This window comes from Phycodurus eques, chromosome 5 (assembly GCF_024500275.1).
Source record: "Phycodurus eques isolate BA_2022a chromosome 5, UOR_Pequ_1.1, whole genome shotgun sequence".
Taxonomy (NCBI): domain Eukaryota; kingdom Metazoa; phylum Chordata; class Actinopteri; order Syngnathiformes; family Syngnathidae; genus Phycodurus; species Phycodurus eques.
In genome coordinates, this window is record NC_084529.1 from 19,239,978 (window position 1) to 19,264,751 (window position 24,774).

The 24,774-nt window shown below is 41.1% G+C and overlaps 1 protein-coding gene across 7 annotated transcripts in view; it reads right to left on the reverse strand.

Moving 5' to 3' along the window:
• Positions 1 to 24,774, reverse strand: part of mon2 (MON2 homolog, regulator of endosome-to-Golgi trafficking) — a 45,360-nt gene that overhangs the window by 12,575 nt on the left and 8,011 nt on the right. For all 7 annotated transcript variants that reach the window (XR_009768630.1, XM_061677954.1, XM_061677952.1 and 4 more), the window contains exons 3-26: positions 22,966 to 23,093; positions 21,638 to 21,769; positions 20,288 to 20,417; positions 20,046 to 20,143; positions 17,986 to 18,111; positions 17,061 to 17,255; positions 16,743 to 16,867; positions 16,183 to 16,322; positions 15,757 to 15,910; positions 15,484 to 15,674; positions 14,147 to 14,228; positions 11,445 to 11,626; positions 10,430 to 10,542; positions 9,369 to 9,473; positions 8,423 to 8,503; positions 8,271 to 8,344; positions 8,000 to 8,090; positions 7,181 to 7,282; positions 5,865 to 5,975; positions 4,698 to 4,873; positions 4,446 to 4,608; positions 3,469 to 3,762; positions 3,129 to 3,327; positions 267 to 910 (exon numbers count right to left, since the gene is read on the reverse strand). Coding sequence is in view for 6 of the 7 variants with exons in the window: in XM_061677954.1 (XP_061533938.1) it covers positions 267 to 910; positions 3,129 to 3,327; positions 3,469 to 3,762; positions 4,446 to 4,608; positions 4,698 to 4,873; positions 5,865 to 5,975; positions 7,181 to 7,282; positions 8,000 to 8,090; positions 8,271 to 8,344; positions 8,423 to 8,503; positions 9,369 to 9,473; positions 10,430 to 10,542; positions 11,445 to 11,626; positions 14,147 to 14,228; positions 15,484 to 15,674; positions 15,757 to 15,910; positions 16,183 to 16,322; positions 16,743 to 16,867; positions 17,061 to 17,255; positions 17,986 to 18,111; positions 20,046 to 20,143; positions 20,288 to 20,417; positions 21,638 to 21,769; positions 22,966 to 23,093 (3,836 nt within the window). In the remaining variant the exon portion in view is untranslated. The remainder of the gene's footprint in view (positions 1 to 266; positions 911 to 3,128; positions 3,328 to 3,468; positions 3,763 to 4,445; positions 4,609 to 4,697; positions 4,874 to 5,864; positions 5,976 to 7,180; positions 7,283 to 7,999; positions 8,091 to 8,270; positions 8,345 to 8,422; positions 8,504 to 9,368; positions 9,474 to 10,429; positions 10,543 to 11,444; positions 11,627 to 14,146; positions 14,229 to 15,483; positions 15,675 to 15,756; positions 15,911 to 16,182; positions 16,323 to 16,742; positions 16,868 to 17,060; positions 17,256 to 17,985; positions 18,112 to 20,045; positions 20,144 to 20,287; positions 20,418 to 21,637; positions 21,770 to 22,965; positions 23,094 to 24,774) is intronic.

Sequence of the window (24,774 nt, forward strand, 5' to 3'; positions counted from 1 at the left end):
TAAAATCTCAGCCAGCCCACTAGTTTTAGTTAAAATTTTTCAAAATGCTATGTTAGTCAACGCTACGCTCATAAAGCAAAATGAAAAAGTTTTGAGTTTTAGCGAACAAGAGGAACTACTGCCAAGCTTTTAGCACATTCTTGTGAATAATACAGTCATTTTGCTTGGAAATAGACATAGCGGAAATAATCGAGCTGGCTGACTCCATACATTTGAGGTGCGTGGCATATAGTCAATACAATTAATGCTGGTGTTTTTCATTTTACCTTCTGCAAAACATCCAGAGCAGTGAGCACAGCTTCCTGCAGGCTGGTGAGCACGGCCTCGGTGTAGGAGGGCAGGATGAAGGGGGAGGCGTCGCTGCTGATGGGCACCGACACAGCTCCGTGGAGAATGACCCCCAGTTTCTTCAGGTCCTCCATGCTGAAGTTGGCCTTGATGTGCTGGTACAGCGCAGGGAAAATCTGGATGAGCGCTGTGAGGAAGGGCTGGCTGGGGATAAAGGAGAGCTTCTCCGTCTGGCCATTAGGTGGCCTGGTGCTGTCCGTTCCCGTCCGGTACCACGTGTTCCACGCGGACCACCACAACGCTAAGTCCACCAAGGCCGACTCCTCCCCCGGAGGAGGAGCCTGCAGCTCGGCGCCGTTGTAGCACGTCAGCCGCTCCACGAGTGAATCGGAACGCACCAGCGGTCTGCCGGGACCAGAGGCCGAGAGGGGATCGATGAGGACTGGTGGGACCCCCATAGCGGCGAATGCGTCGCCTGCTTTGTCAGAGTCTCTCACAGGTGTAACGATTTGCAGGATCTCTTGAAAGCTCTTGAGGGCAGCTAGGGACACTTCATTGTTCTTGCTGAGTGAGGCCGACTGGATGTGGGTCAGGAGAACCTCCCAGGCCTTGAAGAAGTCGCCTGCAGTAATAAGGAAACATGAAAGCAGCTTATTGATTACTGTTGTGTAGTTTGTTTTTATGCTTTATTTTGAACACAAATATAAAGTCAGCTCATGTGCAGCACATTTATTGCAAAAACAAATTCGTCCGAGGGGAATTAATAATAATAATAAAAATTCGCAAAATACATTGGTTGTATATCCCAACACTAAAGCATCATATTTTGTAAATGCTGTGTAACTTAGACGCTATTTAAAATGACAAATAATCACCATTTAAGGCTTATTACGGTAATTGAGAATCAGACTACTTAACATGAGGTACAATACATATATAAAACAATTGGTTTTGTGGTCATATTTTAAGTCTTCCAACTTTAATTAGTGAATGTTATACCATATTTATTTGGATAAGAGGATGTTATCAAAGCTCAAAGGGGGATATGGATAACCAGTTACTAACTAAACCCTTGTTGCCTCCTATGACCATTAGAATAAATGCAGTGACTAAATGGTACTTGCCCAGGTTTTTATACAGCGATAATCAGGTTGCAAGTAAGGACAGCCTCGGTTCATATTTTTGTGTGTGAACATACAGTGTCATGAAAAAGTAATGGCCCCCTTCTCAAATTCTTATATTTTTGCATAGTTTCCCCACTTTATAATGTTGGAAAAAAAAAAAAAGTAAATATCAGACAAATATAACCCAAGTGAAATTAAAATGCTGTTTTTAAATGGTGATTTCATTTATTAAGAATTTGTTTTTTCAATGTTACCTGGCCCTCTGTGAAAAAGTAATAGCCACTAAACCTAATAACTGGTTGGGCCATCCTCAGCAGCAACAAATGAAATCAGGCATTTTCTATAACTGGCAATGAGTCTTTCACATCACTGTGGAGATAATTGGGTGCACTCTTCCTTGCAGTATTGTTTTAATTCAGCAAAAATGGAGGGCTTTCGAGCATGAACGGCCTTTTTAAGGCCATGCCAATGCATTTCAATTGGATTCAAGTCTGGACTTTGACTAGGCCACTCCAAAACCTTCATTTGGTTTTTTTAAGCCATTCAGAAGTGTGCTTGCTGGTGTGTTTTGGATCGTTATCCTGCTGCAGAACCTAAGCACGCTTCAGCTTGAGGTCACAAACTGATAACTGAACATTCTCCTTCAGGATTTTTTGTTGAAGAGTAGAATTCATGATTCCATCAATCACAGAAAGTTGTCCGGGTCCTGGAGGAACCAAGGAGACTAAGGCAATCGCAATACCACCACCAGGTTTGACTGTTGGTCTTTTTCTGAAATGCTGTGCTACATTTACCACAGATACCATGACATGCACACCTTCCAAAAAGCTCAACTTTCACCTCCTCAGTCCATATAATATTCTCCCAAAAGTCTTGGGAATCATAAAGATGTTTTTTTTTTTTTTTTTTTTTTTTGCAAAAATAAGACAAGCCTTTATGTTCTTTTTGGTCACCAGTGGTTTTCGTCTTGGAACTCTGCCAAGGATGCCATTTTTGCCCGGTCTCTTCCTTATTGTTGTGTCATGAACACTGACTTTAACTGAGGCAAGGGAGGCCTGCAGTTCTTTAGAAGTTGTCCTGAGTTCCTTTGTGGCCTCCTGGATGAGTCATTGCTGTTCTCTTGTGGTAATCTTTGTAGGCCGGCCACTCCTGGGAATGTTCACCACTGTTCCATGTTTTTTTACATGTGAGGATAATGGCTCTCCCTATGGTTCGCTGGAATCCTAAAGCTTTAGAAATTGCTTTTTTTTAACCCTTTCCAGACAGATAGATGTCAATTACTTTATTTCTCAACTGTTCCGTAATCTCTTTCGATTGTCTCATTTCATTGCAGCTTTTATTAGATCTTTGTCCGACTTGATTTTGTCGGGACAGATTCTGCTTAAGTGATTACTTGATTGAACAGGTCCGGAGGTAATCAGGCTTGGGTGTGATCAGTGAAAATTAACCCAAAATTGTGATTAGCCACAATTAATTCATGATTTAACAAAAGGGGGTAATTACTTTTTCCACACAGGGCCAGGTAACTTTGAATTATTATTATTATTTTTTTTTTTACTAAATGAAATTACCATTTAGAAATTTGGGTTATATTTGTCAGATTTTTTACATTTGTTTGATGAGCTTAAACATTAAAGTGTGGAAACTATGTAAAAATCTAAGAATTTGATAACGGGGCCAATACTTTTTCACGGCACTCTAGAGCGCTTCACTCACCTAACTTTTGGAGGAGGTAGCGCCTGGTATTGAAAATGCGGGCAACCCCAGCCAAGGTCAGCACCCAGGTCTCGGCCCACTGTTTCTCTGCTGTGTCACGTGAGTGGTGAATAAGGATGTTCCCGCCGCCGGACTCTATCTTCTCCTTGTCTGCTGTGGTGGACGACGTCCGGACGCAGTCCAGCAAGTGGAACAACACCTGGTGGAACAACATAAAGCGAAAACTGAATATTGAAGCTCTTTTGGGACACTGGAACAACAATCTGGTCAAATAAGAAACATGAAGAAGAAAAATGTGTTTCCTCTGTGTGATTAAAATGACATAACTGTTGGACGCTACCTTCCAGACCACAATATGCCACGTTGGCTGATGCAGCAAGGTCCCATGCGCAGCGATAGTGGAAAACAACGTCTGCCCGGCGCTTTTACGCACAGCGGGCCTTGGATCCACACACAGCTCGCCTAACTTGGCATACAAGCACAGCCACAGGCAGTCAAAGGGAGGGGCTGGGTGGAAGGGCCTGTTCAGGGTCTCTCCTTTCTCCCTGGCCTGCTTTTGCTGGACTTCCTCCTCCCTCTCCAACTCCTTTGTGATGGCTTCACCCCTTTGGAAGAAGTAGTCTGAAATATTCCACTGATGAGGGAAAAGAGGAAGCAGCAGATGAGAGATTGGGAGCAGTGTGTCTCACACACACATATGAGCAAAAGTTTGGGAACATCCAGCCATTACACAAAATATATTAAAATAAAGAGTTTGGATCCAGAACATTAATTGGAGACTCTAAATTGCCCGTAGGTGTGTATGTGGGTGCGAATGGTTGTTTGTATGTGCCCTGCGATTGGCTGGCAACCAGTTCAGGGTGTACCCCGCCTCCTGCCCGATGATAGCTGGGATAGGCTCCAGCACGCCCGCGACCCTAGTGAGGAGAAGCGGCTCAGAAAATGGATGGATGGATGGATCCAGAACATCTTCCACTCCATAAGAATTGTCCATGGGAATTTGTGTCCATTAATCCAGAAGACCATTTATCAGGTCACTGATTCCATTTAAGAGCACCAGGCACCATGCACCTTGCATGTAAGCAATAATGAATCCATGTCACCTAACTTTATTCAGTAGCTAAATTATACAACACAAATAAACCACGTTCACATTAAGCTCTTCCAGTAGTGTAAGCTACCCATCACACAAACAAATATACACACTAGTACTTTACACAAACGGTATACGTCTTTAAAGTCACTTTTCAATATTTGCACACAATAATGACTGTAAGGTACTAGCACTGCAAAAAGACAAGTGGAGTGAAGCCTCACCAGTAGACCGATAGAGGTGAGGCTAATGTTGAGCTCCTGGTTCTGCAGGCCAAAACTTCCGGCGACATCCACTACAATCTGGAGGCACATGCAAGGCATGGTTGGTAGGAAATCTGTCACCACCAACTGCAGGCACTGGAAGGCTGTTCGGATCAACGTCTCGCTGAGGAAACATCGGATACATTGGTGAAGATGAATATGAAAAATTTTGTCAAGTAAATAACACCATATCCTCCTCCTATATGCTCTTACCCTTGATCATTGCGGATAGCTCCTATGACCCCCAAGACGAGGGGCCAGCCGGGGCCCAGACTGTCCCCCTGGCTCTGGAGGATTTGCAAGACACTCTCCAGCTGCTTCTGTCGGATGTCTGCGTGCAGAACGTTGGACAACTCCTTCAGGGGGTTTAGCAGCAGAAGCTGCAGTCGCTTAAAGAAAAAAGAGCCAGCACAGAACTTTAGCAATATGTAGTTTCACTTTATTTATTTCAGTTTTTCTTTTTGAGATCTTTGTGGGTCTTTTTCCTTTTCAAAACTTATTTCTGTCATGTTCTAAATATTTATACAGGGGCTGCTGTATTCTATACAGACAAATAAGAGATAAGTGGCCCTATAAAAGAAAATTATGGCAGACAGTTGAGCATTCCCTGCATTGTGATCCTTGTTTCACTGAATTGAAAATATTTTGAAAGCTGATTTCTGATTTCTCTCAAGCTTTGAGAAAGAAATATTCATTGAAAGAGGATCTACAAAACCTCACTACGGTGCAAAAGAAAACTTGATAAATCTTAAAAACCGTTGTATTAACAAAAAATGTGGATAATTAAATAGCATGAAAGCTATTTACAAAAAATACAAAAGACTAAAGTGATGTTTTTTGTGTGACCTCCAATGGCACCACACGTTAGTCACATACAATTTACATATTTGTAATACAAATGTAGCTCTAAATTACACAAAATTGAGGGTACAAAACTAATTGTACAACAAAGTAAAGAATGTGTCTAACCGCCGCCGCACACCAAGTGACGCAACCGAACGCAACTTAACAGTACAATTGCTATGGCCTGTACACAGCTGTGAAAAAGGTCACTAAAACAATAAAGCTAGAAGATACCTACAATACATTTAAAGAAATTGGGCTGACTGGTAAAGCACTGCAACTGGTGTCAAAATGATTGATCTCTGAGAAACTGCCAATCCTTGCGTAGAATGTAGCAGTTCATAAATTTGTTTTCAAGCCAAATTGAATTGGGTTCTCACTTTGATGAGGATTGAAGGAAAGCTTTATGGACTTTGGGATGGTGGGGCTGGGTCCAGTCATAGGGTGCCATTAATTGGTGTATGTGTGTGTGTGTGTGTGTGGGGGGGGGGACATCATAATCAACTTTTCTTTTGAGTGACGCATGGGTTTTGCTACCTGGTTCTGGCTTAGCGGCGGCTCGTGCTTGTAGTCCAGGCCAGCTTTGATGAGAGCCGTCAACGCCTCAGCCCCCCACTCCCTCATCCTGGAGTTCGGGTGCTGACAGACCTGCCAGACACACAACACATACGCACAAATGCAAACACGGATGCACAGACAGTACCAAAGTAGAAATTGCTTGTGTGTTTGTGGATGTGTGGGTGGATTTGTGCGCATTTTTCTTCTCCACTGCATCGGCTCCAATTGCAGGGGAGGTTCAAAACAGCAGATTGTTTCCCAGCAGATTTCAGCGTTGGCGTGTGCGATGTGTGTGAAGCAAACAGATGATAAGAGAAGTTTGCGACATACAAGTGTAATCACATGTTTGTATAGACACACGTGGAAGATTCCAGGCTCATGAGAATGGTTCCATGTACTCACAGACAAAGGCATTAAAAAAAAAAAAAAGAAAAGGGGGGCCTTTTCAAAACATTTTGGGCCACAAACAACACTGTAGAAGGCAAAAGCTATATTTTGTAGGGCTTGTCTCCCTCAGGTGATCCAATAGAATGTTTTACATATGAATCCCCTTTTTCTAGTCACTATTTTTTTATTTTTATTTTTTAAGCGACTTAAAAACTTAAAAAAGACTTAAAAAAGCGACTTAAAAAACACAAACGTGCTTGCTAAAATGTGTGTAGCTTCACAGTCGTGGTAAGTCATTTAGGTCATTGTAATCAGCCATGGTTGAATCGAGGCAACTGGACTCTTCTTCTCTTCTTGGTTGTTGAATTTGTTGTGTTTTTTCTTGTTTTCCAAAAACGTTCAAAAATGACTTCGGCCACGCTTTCTTCTTCAATACTGCCAAATTGATCATTTGGATTTTTCTTTCTCAAAAATTGTTTTCTGGTTTGCCATTTAAAAGAAATAGTGTGTGAAAGTAAAGCAGACACACAAAAAATAAACAGTGCCGTATCCCAATTTGGTGGCAAATCAAATTACAAAATGAAGACTGTAAGCACAGTGGACACATTATAACACAGCAGCATCTTAACCCCCAACATGTTGAGGGGGAAGAGATAAGAACTGGTGGGGAGAGCAACAAAAAAGACAAAGAATGAAAAGCCCAAAGATGATTAGAGGAGGGTATCGTCACTTACCTTCTGCAAAACAGACAGGAAATGTAAAAGAGAGGGGGAGATAAGAAAGAAAATGTGAATAAAAACCTTCAAAGACTTTATCACTAGGGGAGACTCCTCTCCTTGATGTGAATGTTCAAAACATCAGATTCTCAATTAATTTTAGCGCTTGTAGGCAAGTGTGTTGGATTTTACCTCCAGTAAGTGTCCAGTAAGAGGCCTCCACAGAATCTCTATACGATCCATGTTCACCAGACCAGTCTCCAGCAGCTTGGCAATAGCGAACAGGGAGGGCTCCTGTGTGTGACACAATATCTTGAACTCTTGAAATTTCCGACACTATGGAACCACTACGAGACAGTTGAGCACAAATCAAACGATGCCGGAGAACGTCCATTATCTTGGCTCTGTAGATAACGTCACAAAGACAGACGGCGCTAGAACTGCACAGAGCTGTTTTAAATATTTCGTTCCTCTCATGTAGCTGAATAAGGTAACCACAATGTTAAGAACACCTCTCAAGACTCAGGCAGTGCAGTTCTACATCATTGTACCACAACTACAACCACAACAACCAAACTCTGCTCTATTCTATCTTCCTAACGGCAGAATTTTTGACATAGCTGTTGGATTGAATCAGAAAATAAAACAACACTGATGAAAATGTAAATGTGGACTCCAACTCCTTAAGTCACTTACTAGGCACAGATCACAGTAATTCCTAAAACCATTTTATTTCTTTATATTCTCTTTTAATATATTTTGAAACAATACAGTGCTATTTTTATTTATTAAACTAACAAAATGTTGTGTTTTTTGTGGGCCGGAGCAGATTAATGGCATTCCAATTCATTTCAATGGGGAAATTGTATTTGATATACCAGTAAATTGAGTTACAAGCTACGTGATTGAACAAATTAAACTCGCATGTCAAGGTACCACTGCACACAAAAAAGAAGTATGTCAAACATGAATCGAGTTTCACTCTGGTGAAGAAACAAAGACAGTGCTTACTTTGTTGGTCCCGTAGGCCATTTCCATGGCTTCCAGCGAGAGAGAACACAGAGCGTTGATCAAGTGATGAAGGGAAACATCATCCAGGTACCTAAACCACACAACACATACAATGGGGAGTTACTATGTGTACTTATATACAGTGTAGCATAAACAGTTTGATGCACACAAAAAAAAATGTCATCCAAATCAGGACAGGTCTTTGACCCATTAATTGTGATAGCGCAATGGTACAAATAAAGTTATAGGTGGGGGAAAAACAAGTCCTCACTGGGAACTCTCAAAAAGCCTGGACAGAATGTTCGATATGACGGGCAAGTCGGTCATCACAGCCGTGGTCAACACCTGTTCGGGATGGAGACAAATCTAAGGTCAGTAAGTGCACCATCGCGGTCGTATACAGCACAATGCAGGCAAACGTACCGTACTTGGTCCCTCCACGGCTCTGCCAGGTTTGAGGGCGCCCCCCACACTTGGCTTCAGTCCCAGGATCCACACTAAGTGCTGGGATTAAAACGACAATAAGGTACATTGCTTTATTAGTAAACTAACGAACAGCTTTAACTGTAGTACTATTAGTTGTTGTTCTCAGAGGATCCAAAATATATGCTGACGTGTTGCTGCAGAGTTTCTGTTCAAATATCTGTTGCTTAAAGGGCTATAACAACGCAATATTGATACTACTCATTATCCCATCTATGGCACTTTGCATTGTGCGTGAGCATTCAGCAAGTGGACTTTCCGAAGGCAAAGTTATGTGGTTATTTTAAATACACAAAGTGTAATTCTCTTTATGTTTTTAGTTTGGCAGTAAACTCCAATTGAGAGTAACAATGAACACAGCATGAAGCCTCTTTTTTCAAGAAATGTTCACTATCTTCCATACATCTGCTTGTTGTGAAGAGAGTTGAGTTTGCTGCCGCCATCTAGCGCTCGTAACTATAAATTCTGCTCACAAGTATAAAAATAAAACAAATAATAAAATAAATAAAACGTTTGTGCTGTATACTGCATGTGAACACTCAAAACAAACTAATTCCCCTTTCAAGCAAAGTTGTGTGTGGACAGATTTATTTAACCAGTGCAATGTGAACACAATGCGCTCCAGAGTCTCTTTGCATTGGTGCTGACATTGTATTGACTCAGGTCCAAGCAGGCATGAAGTGAACCAGAAAAGATCTGGGTCCATTTTAAAATGAACTGGGAACATGAAAGCAAAAAGGACCGAGTCCACCTGTTCACATTTTTGTTCACTTGATTTAAGATTGTTTTTACAAAAGGACTGTGTGTGAAAACACCCTAAAATTGTCATCAAAATAGGAGTGCCCATTGTTTTGAGCATGGATGCGTAATCTGTGGGTGATTGTACCTGCAGTGTGGCCAGGACCAGCTGCCAGGAGGAGCCCAGCACGGCGCCATGGCAGTGGGCCAGGTTCAAGAGGGTCCGCATGCACTGAATGTTCTTGGCCGTTAGCTTGACAGAGACACACAGTAAGATTTGAGAGCACGTAGTTCACATAGACCATCACGTAGAAACAGAGGCACAATCAAGTGAGGGGAATGCAGATTTCAATTATGGATGCACCGATACCTTCAGAATTCACACAATTAATGTTAAAAAAAAAAAACTTTCCTTGAACATGGCATAAGTTTCACTCAAATAATACTTTTTGAGTAACAACTTGTTGTTACTGAAACTTTACCAAACCGTGTTTTTTTTTTTTTTTACAATCTTGCCACACATTTCACTTAAAGGTAGCCTTTAACACAAGGCATTTCTGTTATGTGGTATCTCAGTCTGAACACTAGGAGGCACCATGTATAAGTGCATAGAGTAGATAAGAGCCAAAGAAGAATGTTGAGTTTAGTGGCTATACAAGTAGGAATACGGATACCATGTTACCTCTATGTGTTAACTACAAAAAGCGAGTAAACATTTTTAAAAAAAATTATACTGCTTCCTAAGAATACCCCAAGTTATAAAATAAAAGTGTGACAGAATAACTGACGTGATACCTCGTTACTTGACGTGTCACGTGTCGTCTGCCACAAATTTGTGACAGGAGAACGACTGGCTGGGCTGGAGCCGAGCAGTGCGGAAGCAGAGGGGTGGCTGCCTCCGTCGCCACTTGAGCAGAGTTCATAATACGGTTTGCAGAGCATAATTTGTCGATTAACAAAGTGCTGTCAGCTGTGTTTACCTTACACCAAGTCCACACAGCTGACATGGCTCCTACTCCACCAGATCGGAAGCTATATGTCAAGATGGTAAAGTAGTATGGATGCCATAGTACCAGAGCGTTTTTTTTTTCCAAGTCTGAGAATAAGTACAGATGAACAGAATCGGCACCGGTAACGGTGCATCCCTAATAGCAATGATTTTGAAATCCTTGGTTTCCCACCAACAATCATGATACTGTAGCTTCCTACCACAACAGTTCCTTGGGGCTGGGCGCTGAGTGGCTGCCCAACAGCCACCACCTGCTGATGAGACTCGCTGGAGGGGCTGATGATCTGCACACTCTGGCCCTGGATTGAGTAGGCTATTGGGGGGGAGTAAATAAATAAATAAATATCCAGGATTTGCAACAAACACTTTTTTTTATCAACTCAACATGCACAGACCAATTAGCCGTCTTTATATATACAGGCTAATATGCAAATGGTGAATGTTTAAAGGGGCCTCTTTGAGAGACGCTGCGTGCGCAAGTTTTAACACTCCTCAGGCACGTTCTTAATTATAAATCACGGCAAAACATTATGGATTACTGTAATAAGAGGCGGACACTTGGGAGAGGCAAAATGCCAAGAGTTAACAGGATAAGCTCAGTTGAACACCATGCACATCAAACCACGAGGATAAATAAAATCCATATATTTAACATCAATACACATGACTGCAGGCACAAGAATGAAGCACATAATAGATCAAACGGAGCTGCAAAGGGGTGGAAGATGTCCAGTAAATTTCCATGGGAAGATGGGGAATTTTGAAAACATTCCAAATTGGAAATCTAAAACAGATCTATAGGAATTAACTACAAATTGAGCAAAATAAACATTTTGTTTAGTCATAAGCAGAAATCCATGCAAAATTTATAGTTATCCTTTCCCACATGCAAGGGCATTATAGTACCTTAATTACTCTTTTTTTTTTCATTTTATGATATTTATCAAAAATATATTTGAGTACACTTTCCAGATCCAACCATCAGTTTTGTAAATTCCTGTTTTATTCCCATTCATTACCATAAATTCCCGTTAATTCCAATGGAACATTTCCAATTTAAAACATTTCCAGAATTATGTAACCCTAAACAAACATGAGCTACGTTCACATGTACAAAATGTTGACAAGCCACAATAGCATTTCAAGAAAAGTCCTTGTTCGCATGACGAAACAGCACAATTACGGCATTTTAGGCTTTTACTACTGGGGCGCTACCTTTGCTGGACAGGTTGGCAGCGTTGCTGCTGAGAACGGTCAGGGCGTAGTGCGGCGGTAGCGAAGCCTTGCAGATGGCCGTAATGAAGGCGTCGCGTGGAGTCACTAGGCCTAGGCGGCCGCATAGAGAGGCCATGGTCAGTTCGGCCTTCAGGATGTTCTCCGTGGCTGTCTCGTCAGTGCTGCAAACACACGGACATGCCAAGTATGCTGGTCAATGTGGCTTTAGGGGTCAAATAGAACCTCTGATCGATTCATCATTTATTGAATGGTGTGTGTCAATATGTTTGTCTGACATGGGTCTCCAAACTTTTCTCCATGGGCCGCGTACAGGAAAAAACAAAGACTGCAAGGGCCACTTTGAGATTCTTCACAATTACTTTAAGAAACACAAATCCAATCCAGCAGTGTAGATTAGGAAATGCTAATCAATTATATATTGTTTTCAGATATACATTAGATTTATTTTGTATATAATGCAAATAGTTTATGGTTCTTCAGGAGTTTTTTTAGAGCAGCAGGAAAATCACATCTTCAGGTTCAAAACCAAAGCAGGAACAATACGTAGTAAGCTGACAAAGACGATTCACACTCTTCTGAAAATAAATGATCTTTTTCATCGAGGCTTTAGTAATATAAATGTTGTTATAATTTTAGTTATATATATATATATTTTTTTAAATCAAGAAGAGCTCTATATAAAGCCAAATAATTTTTATCATTTGTAGTAGTAGTGGGTTCCAAGGGAATTGCACCTGTGGAAGACACTCACACTTTTCACACTGTCCCACCAACTTTTTAAATATATCCATCCATCCATTTTCTGAGCCGCTTCTCCTCACTAGGGTCGCGGGCGTGCTGGAGCCTATCCCAGCTGTCATCGGGCAGGAGGCTGGGTACACCCTGAACTGGTTGCCAGCCAATCGCAGGGCACATACAAACAAACAACCATCCGCACTCACATTCACACCTACGGGCAATTTAGATTCTCCAATTAATGCATGTTTTTGGAATGTGGGAGGAAACCGGAGTGCCCGGAGAAAACCCACACAGGCAAGGGGAGAACATGCAAACTCCACACAGGCGGGGCCAGGGATTGAACCCGGGTCCTCAGAACTGTGAGGCTGACGCTCTAACCAGTCGTCCACCGTGCCGCCTATATTATATTATATTATATTATATTATATTATATTATATATTATTATATTTCTTAAAGTCTGGACACAAAGGCAATTATTGGTAACGTGGAGTTATTGTATCAAGTTCATGTGAGTCTTGAAATGGGCATGAACCTTTGCATTACAAATGTTGGAAATCAGATTTGATTTGAATGAGAATACGATGCTATCAGTTCCCTCTGGCTTGCATTTGCTACACCCGCATTAAGAGAGTTCAACGGAGTTGAGGTATTTGGATGTTATTCAAGTGCAAAGAACATTGTCTATGAGAGGAAAAAAAAAAATCCTGGCATAGAAGCTCCCCTGCTCTGCCTGCAGAAGCATATTCACTGCAGATTCCAGTAAAGTGTCTCATGGGCCTGTTTTATAAAGGTGTCTCGATGAGGTTTGGGAGCACAGTTTGTCTGGAGTAAGAGGTCTGAGTGCATTAAAAGCTGAAACGGAACGATAGTCAATGAGGAAGTGACAAACCCATGCTGTTGTCGGACACAAATAGAGGAGGAACTGGTTGTTTTGATTGTTGTTTGAGAAATGCAGTCTTGTACAGCATAATCTGCAAAAATTGAAGGGAGTGGCGTTCTGTTGGGGCTTTGCTATTTAGCTTCACCTCCGCTTGCTCCTCTGTCATCTTACGTTGCTAAGCGCATTTGCGGATCCATAGGCCGCTGGCTCTTTCCAGTTTAAGGTCTCCGAGGCTTGTAAACGCTGGGGTACGCTAAGATAGTCACTGGATGATCGTGACTCTAGTGCACAGGTGTCGCACTGGTGGCCTGGGGGCCAGATCCGGCCCGCCACATCATTCTATGTGACCCTCGAAAGCAAATCATGTCCGTCGACTTATTGTTTCTTGCGAAAATATAAAAATTGCAAATAATCTTCACTTGTAATAATATTTAGAAATCGCAAGCATATTTTCTTGCCAATCCCCCTTTTAACATGTTTTTAATACAAGTTGGAAAAACATGTTTTTAAAGGCTTATGATTAAAAAACTAGTTTTCCATCAATTTGTTGTGCGTATGCAATTATATGAGGTGATAATTCATTTATATGGCTTCATAGTCATAATGGCCCTCTGAGGGAAATCATAACTACGATGTGGCCCGGGATAAAAATGAGTTTGACACCCCTGCTCTAGGAAGTGCTGGCAATCATATGTTATTTTGCTGTGGACATTGACTATTTTTGGCGTCGTCGGCGAAGAATTTTGGTCAAAATATCTGTAACTGTCACGGGCTAATCCAGCCACACATGCTACTGTTGTGATCTTTGCTGGAGCAAATTCTGGAAAGGAATGGTTGTATTGGACTGCTTATATCGGACATTATAGGTCCATTCCGATATAACCCGAAACTAGTTTTTGTGCTGATATCAGACCATTATCCAAATCTAGGATCGGACCGGGACACCCCTATACAATTTTCCTTGCCATTTACCACAATGCTTAGTAGACAGATTACGATTTCATTGTTCCCTTGTTGCATTGACTGTGATTGAACTTTGAGATACCACTATAGTTTCCTTACCTGGCGTCAAGCAACAGTGACAAGGCGGCGAGCAGACCACACCAGCAGGCACTGACCATCTCCTCCCACACCAAATGAGTTCCTGAGACACACAAGGTTTTCGTTTGGCAGAATACCATCATGACCAGTGCTGCCAGTTACCTCAAGAATGTTACTTAGTTACTTTAATGATTACTTGACTTCAAAACTAACTAAGAAAAAAGTAACTTTTTCGTTACTTTCAGCAGCTGCCAAGGGGCAAGAATATCACTTATCCACAGTACAAAAAAAAAGAAATTAGCTTAACCATACCCATTACTTGGTAATGTACGCCCCACAAGTTACAGAATGATGTTATCAACATGAAGCAACAACTTAAATATTAGTGTAGTTGAAGTCACATTAAATCAGCAACTTAGTGCAAACTTGACATGCCAGCACAATACAATAGGTTCCTAAACGTAAACTAGCACACCATTCTCAGTACACTGCCGATTGTGGTCCATGAAAGCAACTGAGTGCGTGTGCATGCCTTTGTGCATCCGTGTACGTCAACGTGAAAGTGAGTGACACACACACAAACACACATACCATTGCTCCCACCACAGTAATTTTGATGCGAAGAGCGAGACAACTTTGTTTCTTACTTCATGATGTCAGCCGTGCAGCGCGTTCAACCAAGTCACAGAGGATTTTGAGAGTTCTCACTTTTCATTGTACATATTATTTAAGATAAGTATTTTAAGTCCTTCAGTGAGTCGGTCCTTACCCTCCGTGACCAATTGATGATTGCGCACTCAGTATGAATAATTAAACCATAATCCATTGCGCGTTTAACACGCCAGTAAAACTGTATTCTTAATGTGTAAATAAGAAGTAACAATCAAATACACTTTTTACTAAGGAAAATAAAAAAAAATAGTGTGGCGACAGTGAAATCATGCATTTCTTTGCACTTTTATGGTACTGCACCATCACTGTGCATTGTAGAATCAACAATCACCTCCCAATCGCTTTCTTCTATTTGTTGGAAAAAAATGGTGGTCTCTGTCAATTTGTTTGAATCACCAGCTACAAATTACTGTTTGGTGAGAGACATTGATGATGCAAAAGTAACTATTGTTGGATTGAAGAGGTAACTGTTGTCTAATTACTTTCCCGGGAAAAGTAACGTGTTACTTTGCTCGTTACTCAAAATGGTGGATTTTTTTAGTTATACAGTAACGCCTTACCCGCATCACTGATCCTGGCTACCCTTTACACCAAAATCCAACTTGACATCAAAATATTACAAACAACGGACACCAAGCTTGAAAACACTACAACAGAATTTAAACAAGAGCCAAATATCATCTCACCAGGTGGCGGCTCCCACTTGAGGTCAGGCTGAGCCTCTCTGGACTCAGCGGCCGCCTCCTCCTCCGCGGCCAGCTCCTTTTCAATCATGGTGGTGATGCCTCGGACCAGGTCCAGCAGGGCGCTGAAGGCCACTGACATGGCATAACCCTCAGGGATGGATGGCGGCTCCACTTTGTCCAGCATTTCCAGGCTAGCACATAGGTGAAAATGAAATATTTGTATAGCCCATGTTATATGTGTTCATAAAAAACACAGTGGCATTCGGGCCTTACTAGGTGGCCTTGGCACTGCCCTGGGCGCTGACCGTCATCAGGGGGATCCAGATGCCTCTGTATTCAAAAGCAGCCTGGGTAATCAGGGTTCCACTGATGCCTCCTGGGCCTGCACCGCTCTGAGCCGTGCCCTGGGGCCCTGAAGCCGAGCCACCTGAGCAGAAGTTTAGTTAACGGGGGGGAAGGTTTGCAGACTTAATGTTAAGCTACTCGATTTTATTGTCATTAACCTTTTCTGTGGGAAAAAATTTATGAAAATGGGAAATTGTAGTTTTGTGGGGGGAAAAAAAAAAGAGATTTTATTTTGAGGCCATATTGCTCAGCCCTAACTTAATGAAGAGTAATGATATTTTTTATGCAACCTGATATCCATGAGGGTACAGTATCAGTCATTTGTAAAGTTCTCAAAAGAATAAAAAAATGTACCAGCTGGTGCGTTGACAGCTGAAGCATTGCCCACATTAGGAACGATGAAGAGGGACTGGATAAAGGAGCCCAGGGCATTGACGATGTCTCTGAACACCTTGGTGGAGTGCTGCTTCATGTCATACGATTGGCAGAATGAACTGGAACAAGAAAAAAGAAAAAAAAAGCAAGAATAAAAAAAAATCTGAAAAGGAGTTTAAAGAACTAACGCTAAATGACTCATCCTTTCTGATACACTGTATTGTCATTAGGGGTTGCATGACTTTATAGACTGTTTTAAGTCGAATGTGATGAAAGTCGAGTTGTAATAATGAAGCATTTGCTCCATTACATTATAAAACTGTTTGCGACTCCTCAACGTCAAGCTCTAAACGTCAATGTATATCATAACTGAAGGACGACTCGTCAGTACAAAATCTGATTACCATAAACCTACTAACTCAAAGTTGAGCTGTAGAGTCATATACAACTTCAGCATTTTTAAAGATCAACATTTGTTAAGTCAAAAATCATTCACAATGAGCAATGACTGGAAAGTGAAAGCAAAACCCGCTGCTTACCGTAATAAATGTGGGTGTACACACAGCCTGTGTACCGACTCTACGGCCACGGCTCTTAGCCACTGAGGCTTTTCTCCATCCAAAAACTTCACAAGCAGAGACAAGAATATCTCACACTCTGTTACCTGGAGAAAAACAAATCAATTCAAGACAGAAGTAAAGAAAAATAAACCTAGATTAGCAATATTAGATTATCTTGTTGAAAAACCCTGATAAGAACTAATCCAATCTAATTATTTCATGTGCATCTGCTTCACACTTAAGAAAACGTCTGATACAGAACCGCATCCTTAGAGAGCAGGTCTGGCACGCACGTACCAGCAGGCTGTAGAAGTGCTTGATGAGCACCGAGACCACGCGCAGCAGTCGCATACAGATGGGGAAGTAGGGCTTCTCCACGGGGGCCGGTGAGGCGGCGCTACTGCTCCCCTGGCGGAACTTGATATTAGGGGAGAAGAGCTTAATGACGAGCGGACACACACGCTCCTTCAACAAGAAACTGAACTCCTGGTGCTGTGTGGCAAGAAAAACAGGGAATAGATAATAGATTGATATGAAAGAATTGAATTGATAGAATTGATATTACAAAATCAAAAAGGTAAGTAAGGCACATAGAGTAGTGTATACCAGGGTTTTTCAAACGTTTTCCACCAATTACCACCTAAAGAAATTCTTAGGTCTCCAAGTACCACCATCATGAGTGACATTAAAATACAGTAGTGTAGTAGGCCCAAATGTAGATCAAAACAAAACGGGTTTCACGTCCCTCGATATATCACGATTCACTTTACCTTTCTCTTTACTGCATCCCACATTTTTTAATTGTAATTATAGCATGGATTATTTGCTATATCACAGGATTTTGCGGTGAATATTTTTTCCCCACACGGACTGTAACTGCAGAGTCACGTAGTAATATGTGCGAGCCAGGAGGAAAGACTGAGTAAAAGGCAGACTATCCCAAGTTTGGGATCATTTCACACTCGATAAAAGTAGCTAAAGTGCAATGTGATGATTGCAAAGTAATGCTGGCTTAAGTTACACAACTACACGTCTTCCATAAAGTAAACATTGTTAGCTAATTTAATACAGCCTACCACTGCTGGTTGGAATGAATTGTAATCACTCCACAGGTCCCCTGGGTGGTTAGGATAGACACACCCGCAGGCGCACTTTCAATCGCTTTATTGAACAAACGGCAACAAAATAAAGTAAACACAAGCGCATTCTCTTTATTTATCACCTGTAGGAATACGCCGGGGAAATCATTGAGGACAGACTCCAACAGCTCCAGGCCAAACGTCCGTGTCATCTCCGTCATCCCCACCAGCCAGTAGGGGGCGTCGGCATTCACCAGCTGGCACAGGTCCTACAGAATGAGCAATGACAAGCAAACAATGAGGGTGCCATCAGCGAGCTCTGTGGGGACAATATGCTTTGTCAGTGGGAGAGAGCACCCTGTATGAGGAACAAACCAGATTCAGTGGTACCCAGACTTACAAGTCAGTGTTTTGAGTTACAAGCTGTCGCTTGGCCGTTTTTTTTTTTTTTTTGTCATCGCCTGCCACCGTGGGGGACCTAGGTTCAAGACCCCGACTGGACCATCCGCCAACATCCCCCGGGCTCACGGCTGTGGTGTCCTTGAGCAAGACACTGATACCCCGAAATGCTCCCCAAGCGCTTCAGCTGCCCCCTGCTCTAGTGTGTTCCACTAACATGTCTATATGTTCACTGTGATGGGTTAAATCCAGAGAACAAATTTCGTGTGCATGCATGCATGAAAGAAAATTGACTCAAGAGTGATATAAATATATATATATATATATTTTTTTTTAAAATAACGATGGATCCTAAGAAACAAAAGTGCTGAGAAGAAGCAGATAAAAAAAAATTTAAAAAAAAAAAAAAAAAAAAAAAAAAGAGGCTTTGACCTGTTTATTGCCACTGGCAGTTGAAGTCTATTGTCAAACTATATCTAAAACAAGGATTACTAATATGTATTGAACCAAACCACACAACGTTGTCTTACAAATCCCCGGTAGCTTAATGCTAACACATAATGCAAAACAACAATGACAAGCTAACAAAACAAGCATCAATATCAAGGTAGTTATAAACCCTTAAACAACTGAATTTTTTAACACAAACGGGGTACAGCAAAACATAAAAGCCCTTTGTCTGATACAGTACTTCCATTTGTTTGATGATCCTAAACATTAAAGTGGGAAAACTATGCGAAATAATGAGAATTTGAGAAGGTCAATACTTTTCACAGCACTATATGTTGATTATTCTGCATGTATTTGTATGTATAGATGAGCAAAGATACATTATTTCTTGTAAATAAATAATTTTTAGAGCTATTATGTAAAATGTTATAATTTCCCACGGCACACTGATGTGCCCCGACACACTGGTTGAGAATCACTCAATTAAAGCATAAAATCTTGCTGTTTAATTGTACACGTTCTATTAGTCATTCAATGTCAGCCCTCCCAGTTAAAATGGATATTTGAGTTTTATAGCCATTATTGATTTATGTTTTTATACAGTATAATATTGTAGTGCTATTTTTCCTATTTAAAAAAAAAAATATCATAACATCCATCATCTGAGCCGCTTATCCTCACAAGGGTCGCGGGAGCACTGGAGCTTAACTGCGCTATCATCGGGCAGGAGGCGGGGTACATCCTGAACTGGTTGCCAGCCAATCGCAGGGCACATATAAACGAACAACCATTCGCACTCACATTCACACCTACGAGCAATTTTAGAGTCTTCAATTAACCTACCATGCATGTTTTTGGGAAGTAGGAGGAAACCGGAGTGCCCGGAGAAAACCTACGCACGCACGGGGAGAACAGGCAAACTCCACACAGGCGTTGCCGGGGACTGAACCCCGGTCCTCAGAACCGTGAGGCAGACGATCTACCCTAGTCCACTGTGCCGCCATATATCATAACATATATAAAATAAAATAAAATGTGTTGCTTTTTGGGGGGCTAGAATGGGTTAATGGCATTTTAATTCATTTCAATGAGGAAACTTCATTTGAGATATGTATGAGTGATTTGAGTTACGAGCATGGCCACAGAACAGGTTAAACTTGCAAGTTAAGGTACCACTGTACTTTTTTTTCTCTTCTTTGTATCAATTAAAGCATTCACTGTGGGAACTTGCTGTTTCACTGTACAAATACATAAAAACATAAAATGTACACAAAATATGAGATAAAGACCAATCAAGAGGGATGACAAGAGTGTATCAGCTGTGAAGGAGGCTACCGCCCCCATGTGGACGTACCTGGAAGAGCATATATGCATCTTTTGCACTGGGCCTCAAAGTGGTGACAGACCGCCTGTTGGTATTGCCCTGGACAGGAGGAGGCTGCTCCACAATACCTGGGACATAAATAGCAAACTCAGCAAATGAGTCATAAATATCTTGCTTAAATTTGTTGTAGGTTAAACGAATCTTGCATTAAGCATTCCACCAGCATCATAAGAAACAACCCCATTACAATTCCCCGGCCCTCGAGTGGTGACCTTTGAAACGCTCATCCTCAGACACCATCCGCTCGAAGACCACGGTGACTACCTGCCGGACGGTGGCAGCCGCCGTGTTGTTGGTGATGTTGTCCTTGGTGAAGTGGAGACGGAAACACAGCACAATGGCCTGGACGAGCACACACACAATAATGGAAAAAGCAGTATGCAAATATTGATTTAATGTGACGCTCGTGTGAAGAGGAACTGCATTTGGTCCTCTCAAGTGCTTCCACAGCACACTGAATAGAGCTCAGACTTTGATCAGTGTGACCTCAGAAGTCCATTGTGCTTTAAATTGTTGTATTGTGCGAGACTTCAGCAAATAATGCAATACTTCAGCCAAGTAATACTAAACCAGCCAGCTACATGCAGCGCTGCTGCTTTTCTTAATACAGCCAATAAAGCATTGACATTAACAAGAGTCTTGTAATACCTTCATTCAGAAGTTTCTTTCCGTAAAATTGTTAATTCAAATGCATTTATTCATTAATCTCATTTTTAAAAATTGGTAATTGGTTTATCGTAAATAAGAATTAAAATGTATATACTATTTTTCAATTATTTATTGAATTTAATAAATGGGGAATGTATTTACTGTAAATCATAAAATTAAAAAAAATTAAAATTCAATTTTTTTTATTGTAAATAACAATAAAAGTGATATAATACGAATAGCAAATTTGAAATTATTTGCCCTCTCCTACACTGTACAGTAAGTAATGGTTTTATGATGGCGACAGTTTGACTCAAAAAGAGATTATTTCTATTTACTAGGGCTGCTGCTACTGAATATTTTTAGAATCGAGTATTGTACAGAATATGCTAATAATTAAGTAATTGTATAATAATAGATTTTGCAATATTAAACACAATAACGTGCAGCCTCACATTTCACTATAGTATCTTTGACTTTGAGTGTGTATGGCTTTAAAAGATGTGGCGTGGTGAGTGACGTGGGCGTTATGGATTGAGAGTGTAGAGCTGACGGCTGTGAACTGGCTCGAGTGACAATGTGTGTTGCCACCATCGGCAGCTCGGGTATGAATGTGCTGATTGTTTTCTATTGTGCCAACTTATTTCTACAGAGTGGTGTGTGCGCTTGCAGTAACATTAGTCTGTGGGAAAAACTGGTCTTAGAGGCAGAGATTTTGCTTCTACCTTTTTTTTGGAACAGAATTATTCAAGATATTGATTAATCATTGCAGCCCTAATATTTATATTCTTATATTCTCTATTTCCTATGGGACATCGTTTGAAAATATGAACAAAAACACCATTGTGTTCGACCTTTGAGGTTCCTCTATATATGAACATTTTGTGCGTGACTGGACTGGAGTACGTTTCTACCTTGGAAAGTGCTTCGTCGTGGACCACTGTGTTCGTAGTGAGCAGCACCAGCACTGTCTGTAGAAGCTTCAGCTCCTCCAAACCGTTTTCCATCAGCTGCCACAGCATGTTGATGATGTTGCCCGCCGCCGCCTGCCACAACAAACGCCGCCAAATGTTTTGCTTGTGTTTCTTTATGGCTCATAATGCGTACAAATATACCAGATGATGCTGTTTGCTTCAGGGTAAAAAAAAAACATCAGTAATAGGACATTTCAATACCAATTTAAGTGATGTTGACACTTTGTGCTTTCCTGGTTGTCAAGGCTGTTTATGCATTCCCTCAAGAGTCGCCAGCTGTTGCCTTTTGAAGGCCGTCAGCGTGCTTTTTAACCTTGTAGTTCAGTTGATGACAAAGTGGTCTGTGTGTGATCTACAATGCCAAGTGGCGCTGTTCACAAAGTATTTGGCCCCTTCTTGAGTTCTGATTTTTTTGCACATTTATCACACTTAAATGTTGGAGATCATCACGCCAATTTGAATATCTCACAAAGACAACCCAAGTAAATACAAAATGCAGTTTCTCAATGATGACTTTATCCAAAGCTATCTGGCCCTGTATGAAAAAATAATTGCCAGTTTCGACTCACATTTGCTAATCAACAGTTGAAAAGTTTAACTTTTATTTCTGGCGGAAAAAAATGACAGCATTTGATAAAAAGTACATCATGCCAGCAGTCAAACATGATGGTGGCATTGTAATGGTCTGGTGCTGCTTTCCTGCTTCAGGACCTGGATGAATTGCTGTGATTAACGGAATAATGAATTCTGCTGTCTAACAGAAAATTCTGCAGGCCAACATTCAGCCAGCAATTCGTGCCCCTAAGCTCAAGCTCGACGACCCGAAACATACCACTAAATCCACCTCTGGACGGCTCCACCCCAAAAATTATCTTAAACGAGCAGTTTATGCTCCTCAATCCCTCAAAATATAATTACGTTAAAACAATTATTCGAAGAAGAGAGGGCCAGAATTCCTCCACAGCGATATGATACTCATCACACATGCTTTGATTTTTTTTCATTAGGTCGTTAATTACTTTTTCACAGAGGCCCAGATAGATTTGGATTTGTTTATCCCTTAATAAATAAAATCATAATTTAGAAACTGGATTTTATACGCACTTTGGTTACCTATTTGTCTCTGTGCTTCCTGCAGCGACTCAGAATGACACGAATAAGTCAAGACAGAATGTCCTTCGGCCAGCCTTATGACCCTGGGCATTAGCCTCGGTGTGCTGTATGTATTTGCATTAACACGGTGGCCTCCCCACCCCCCGCGTCCTCACCTCAGAGACCACCTCGTGGGACATGAGCCTCTGGATGGCAGCCAGACACAGTTGGGTGATTTTGGGCTCTTTGGTGCCGCAGCCCATCAGGAAAGGCTGCACGACTTCGGAGCTATTCTCCTTGAGTGCTGCAGAAGACGGAAACATGACATTAAAGTCATATTTTGGGAGCATTAATGATGATGATTAATATCTATATTGTTAGTTTAAACAATATATACATCACAAACTATGATCTTTAAACATTACAATATCATTTCAAATTCATCTTACAAACATCACCCTTGAAAATAAATGGCTTACAGATTATTTGATTTTAAGAAAAAAAAAAGGCACCCAGAGTGCGCATGTACATGCACATGCAGCGAACACTTCTTCCACTAACAGTGTAGACTAAATTTAGCTCCTCCCAGACATACAAGACTTATCTCTCAATACATGTCATTTCAAAATACAGTGTTACCTCAACTTTCGAGTGACCCAATTTATGGGTTTTTCGAGATATGAGCCATTGCTCGGCTGATTTTTTTGTCTCGAGTTGCGAGCAGAAATTTGAGCTACAATCGCTTAATTGGTGGCAGCAAACTTCACAACGAACAGGAGACCGTGAAAAATTTCTTCGAAAAGAGGCCAAATGCTTCCTTCAAGATGTTTATTGCCATTCCCAAATCACGAAAGTTCACTAGCTCAATCCTAACAAACAAGGGAAAATGCCACAGACGGGCTAATAAAAGTGGCATCGATGTTGTGGTAGTTATAACCCTTCAAGAGATATTTGATCAAAAATGGTGCAGCAACACATATGAACAGACGATATAGTACATCAACCATATGTTCTTTATCCTCTGCAAAAAATATAAAACAATATGACTGCAGCTTACTGATTCTGTTTCGAACTTTTCTTGTATTATATACATCTGTATTATACTTCCCTTTGGTGGCCTTAGGCGTGCAGGAGCGGCACAATTTTCAATGTGCCGCAATTTTCAAAAGCATGAAATCGCCACAAACAGTTTTTTTACATTCTATTTAAAATGTTTGTTACTGTCTGTTTTTAAAAAGTACAATACTGTAGAGTGCTATTTACTTATTAAAAAACACATTGCAAAAATATTTGTTAGTATTTTTTGGGGGGTCTGGAATGGATTAATGGCATTGCCATTAAATTTAATGGGGAAAAATTATTTGCGATACAAGACTTTTTAGTTACGAGCATGATCACAGAAATAATTAAACTCTAAGTCAATGCACTACAGAAGATCCTTATCACCAATGTACTAGTTTCCTATTAGCCAGGGTTTTGGTGCATCTCATAAAAAGCACAAAAACACAAATTGTTGAGTTTTTGAGCAAATAGCTAGGAGAAGGTTCCACAGAAAAAAAGAAAACATGCGAATTTGCAAATGGTGAACCTCTCATAGGCAGGTGTTCACTGCATTATGACACACAAGGGACTACAAGTTGTTGTTAGATTAAACATGCTTTTGGGGGACACCAGAAGTAGCTGCGACTTTGAAAGCGCCTCGCATCTTCAGTCAGCGGGACAGCCTTGTGCTTGAAATGTCACAACAAAGAAAATCTCTTTACGTGTTCTGCTCTATTTGCTTCCACTGTGCAAGATCGGCTTTGACCCGTTTGTATCCACCTAAGCTGCCAGCTAGCGGGGCCTTGTGTTGTCTTCGTCACTGCTTAAGCAGGGTACACGCATACTGACAATCGGGTCAAATCTGAGCATTTTCTTTCCCTGGTGATCAAAGTCAGCAAAGGCTTGATCGCACAATATGTCTGAAAGATTAACCTGACTGTGGT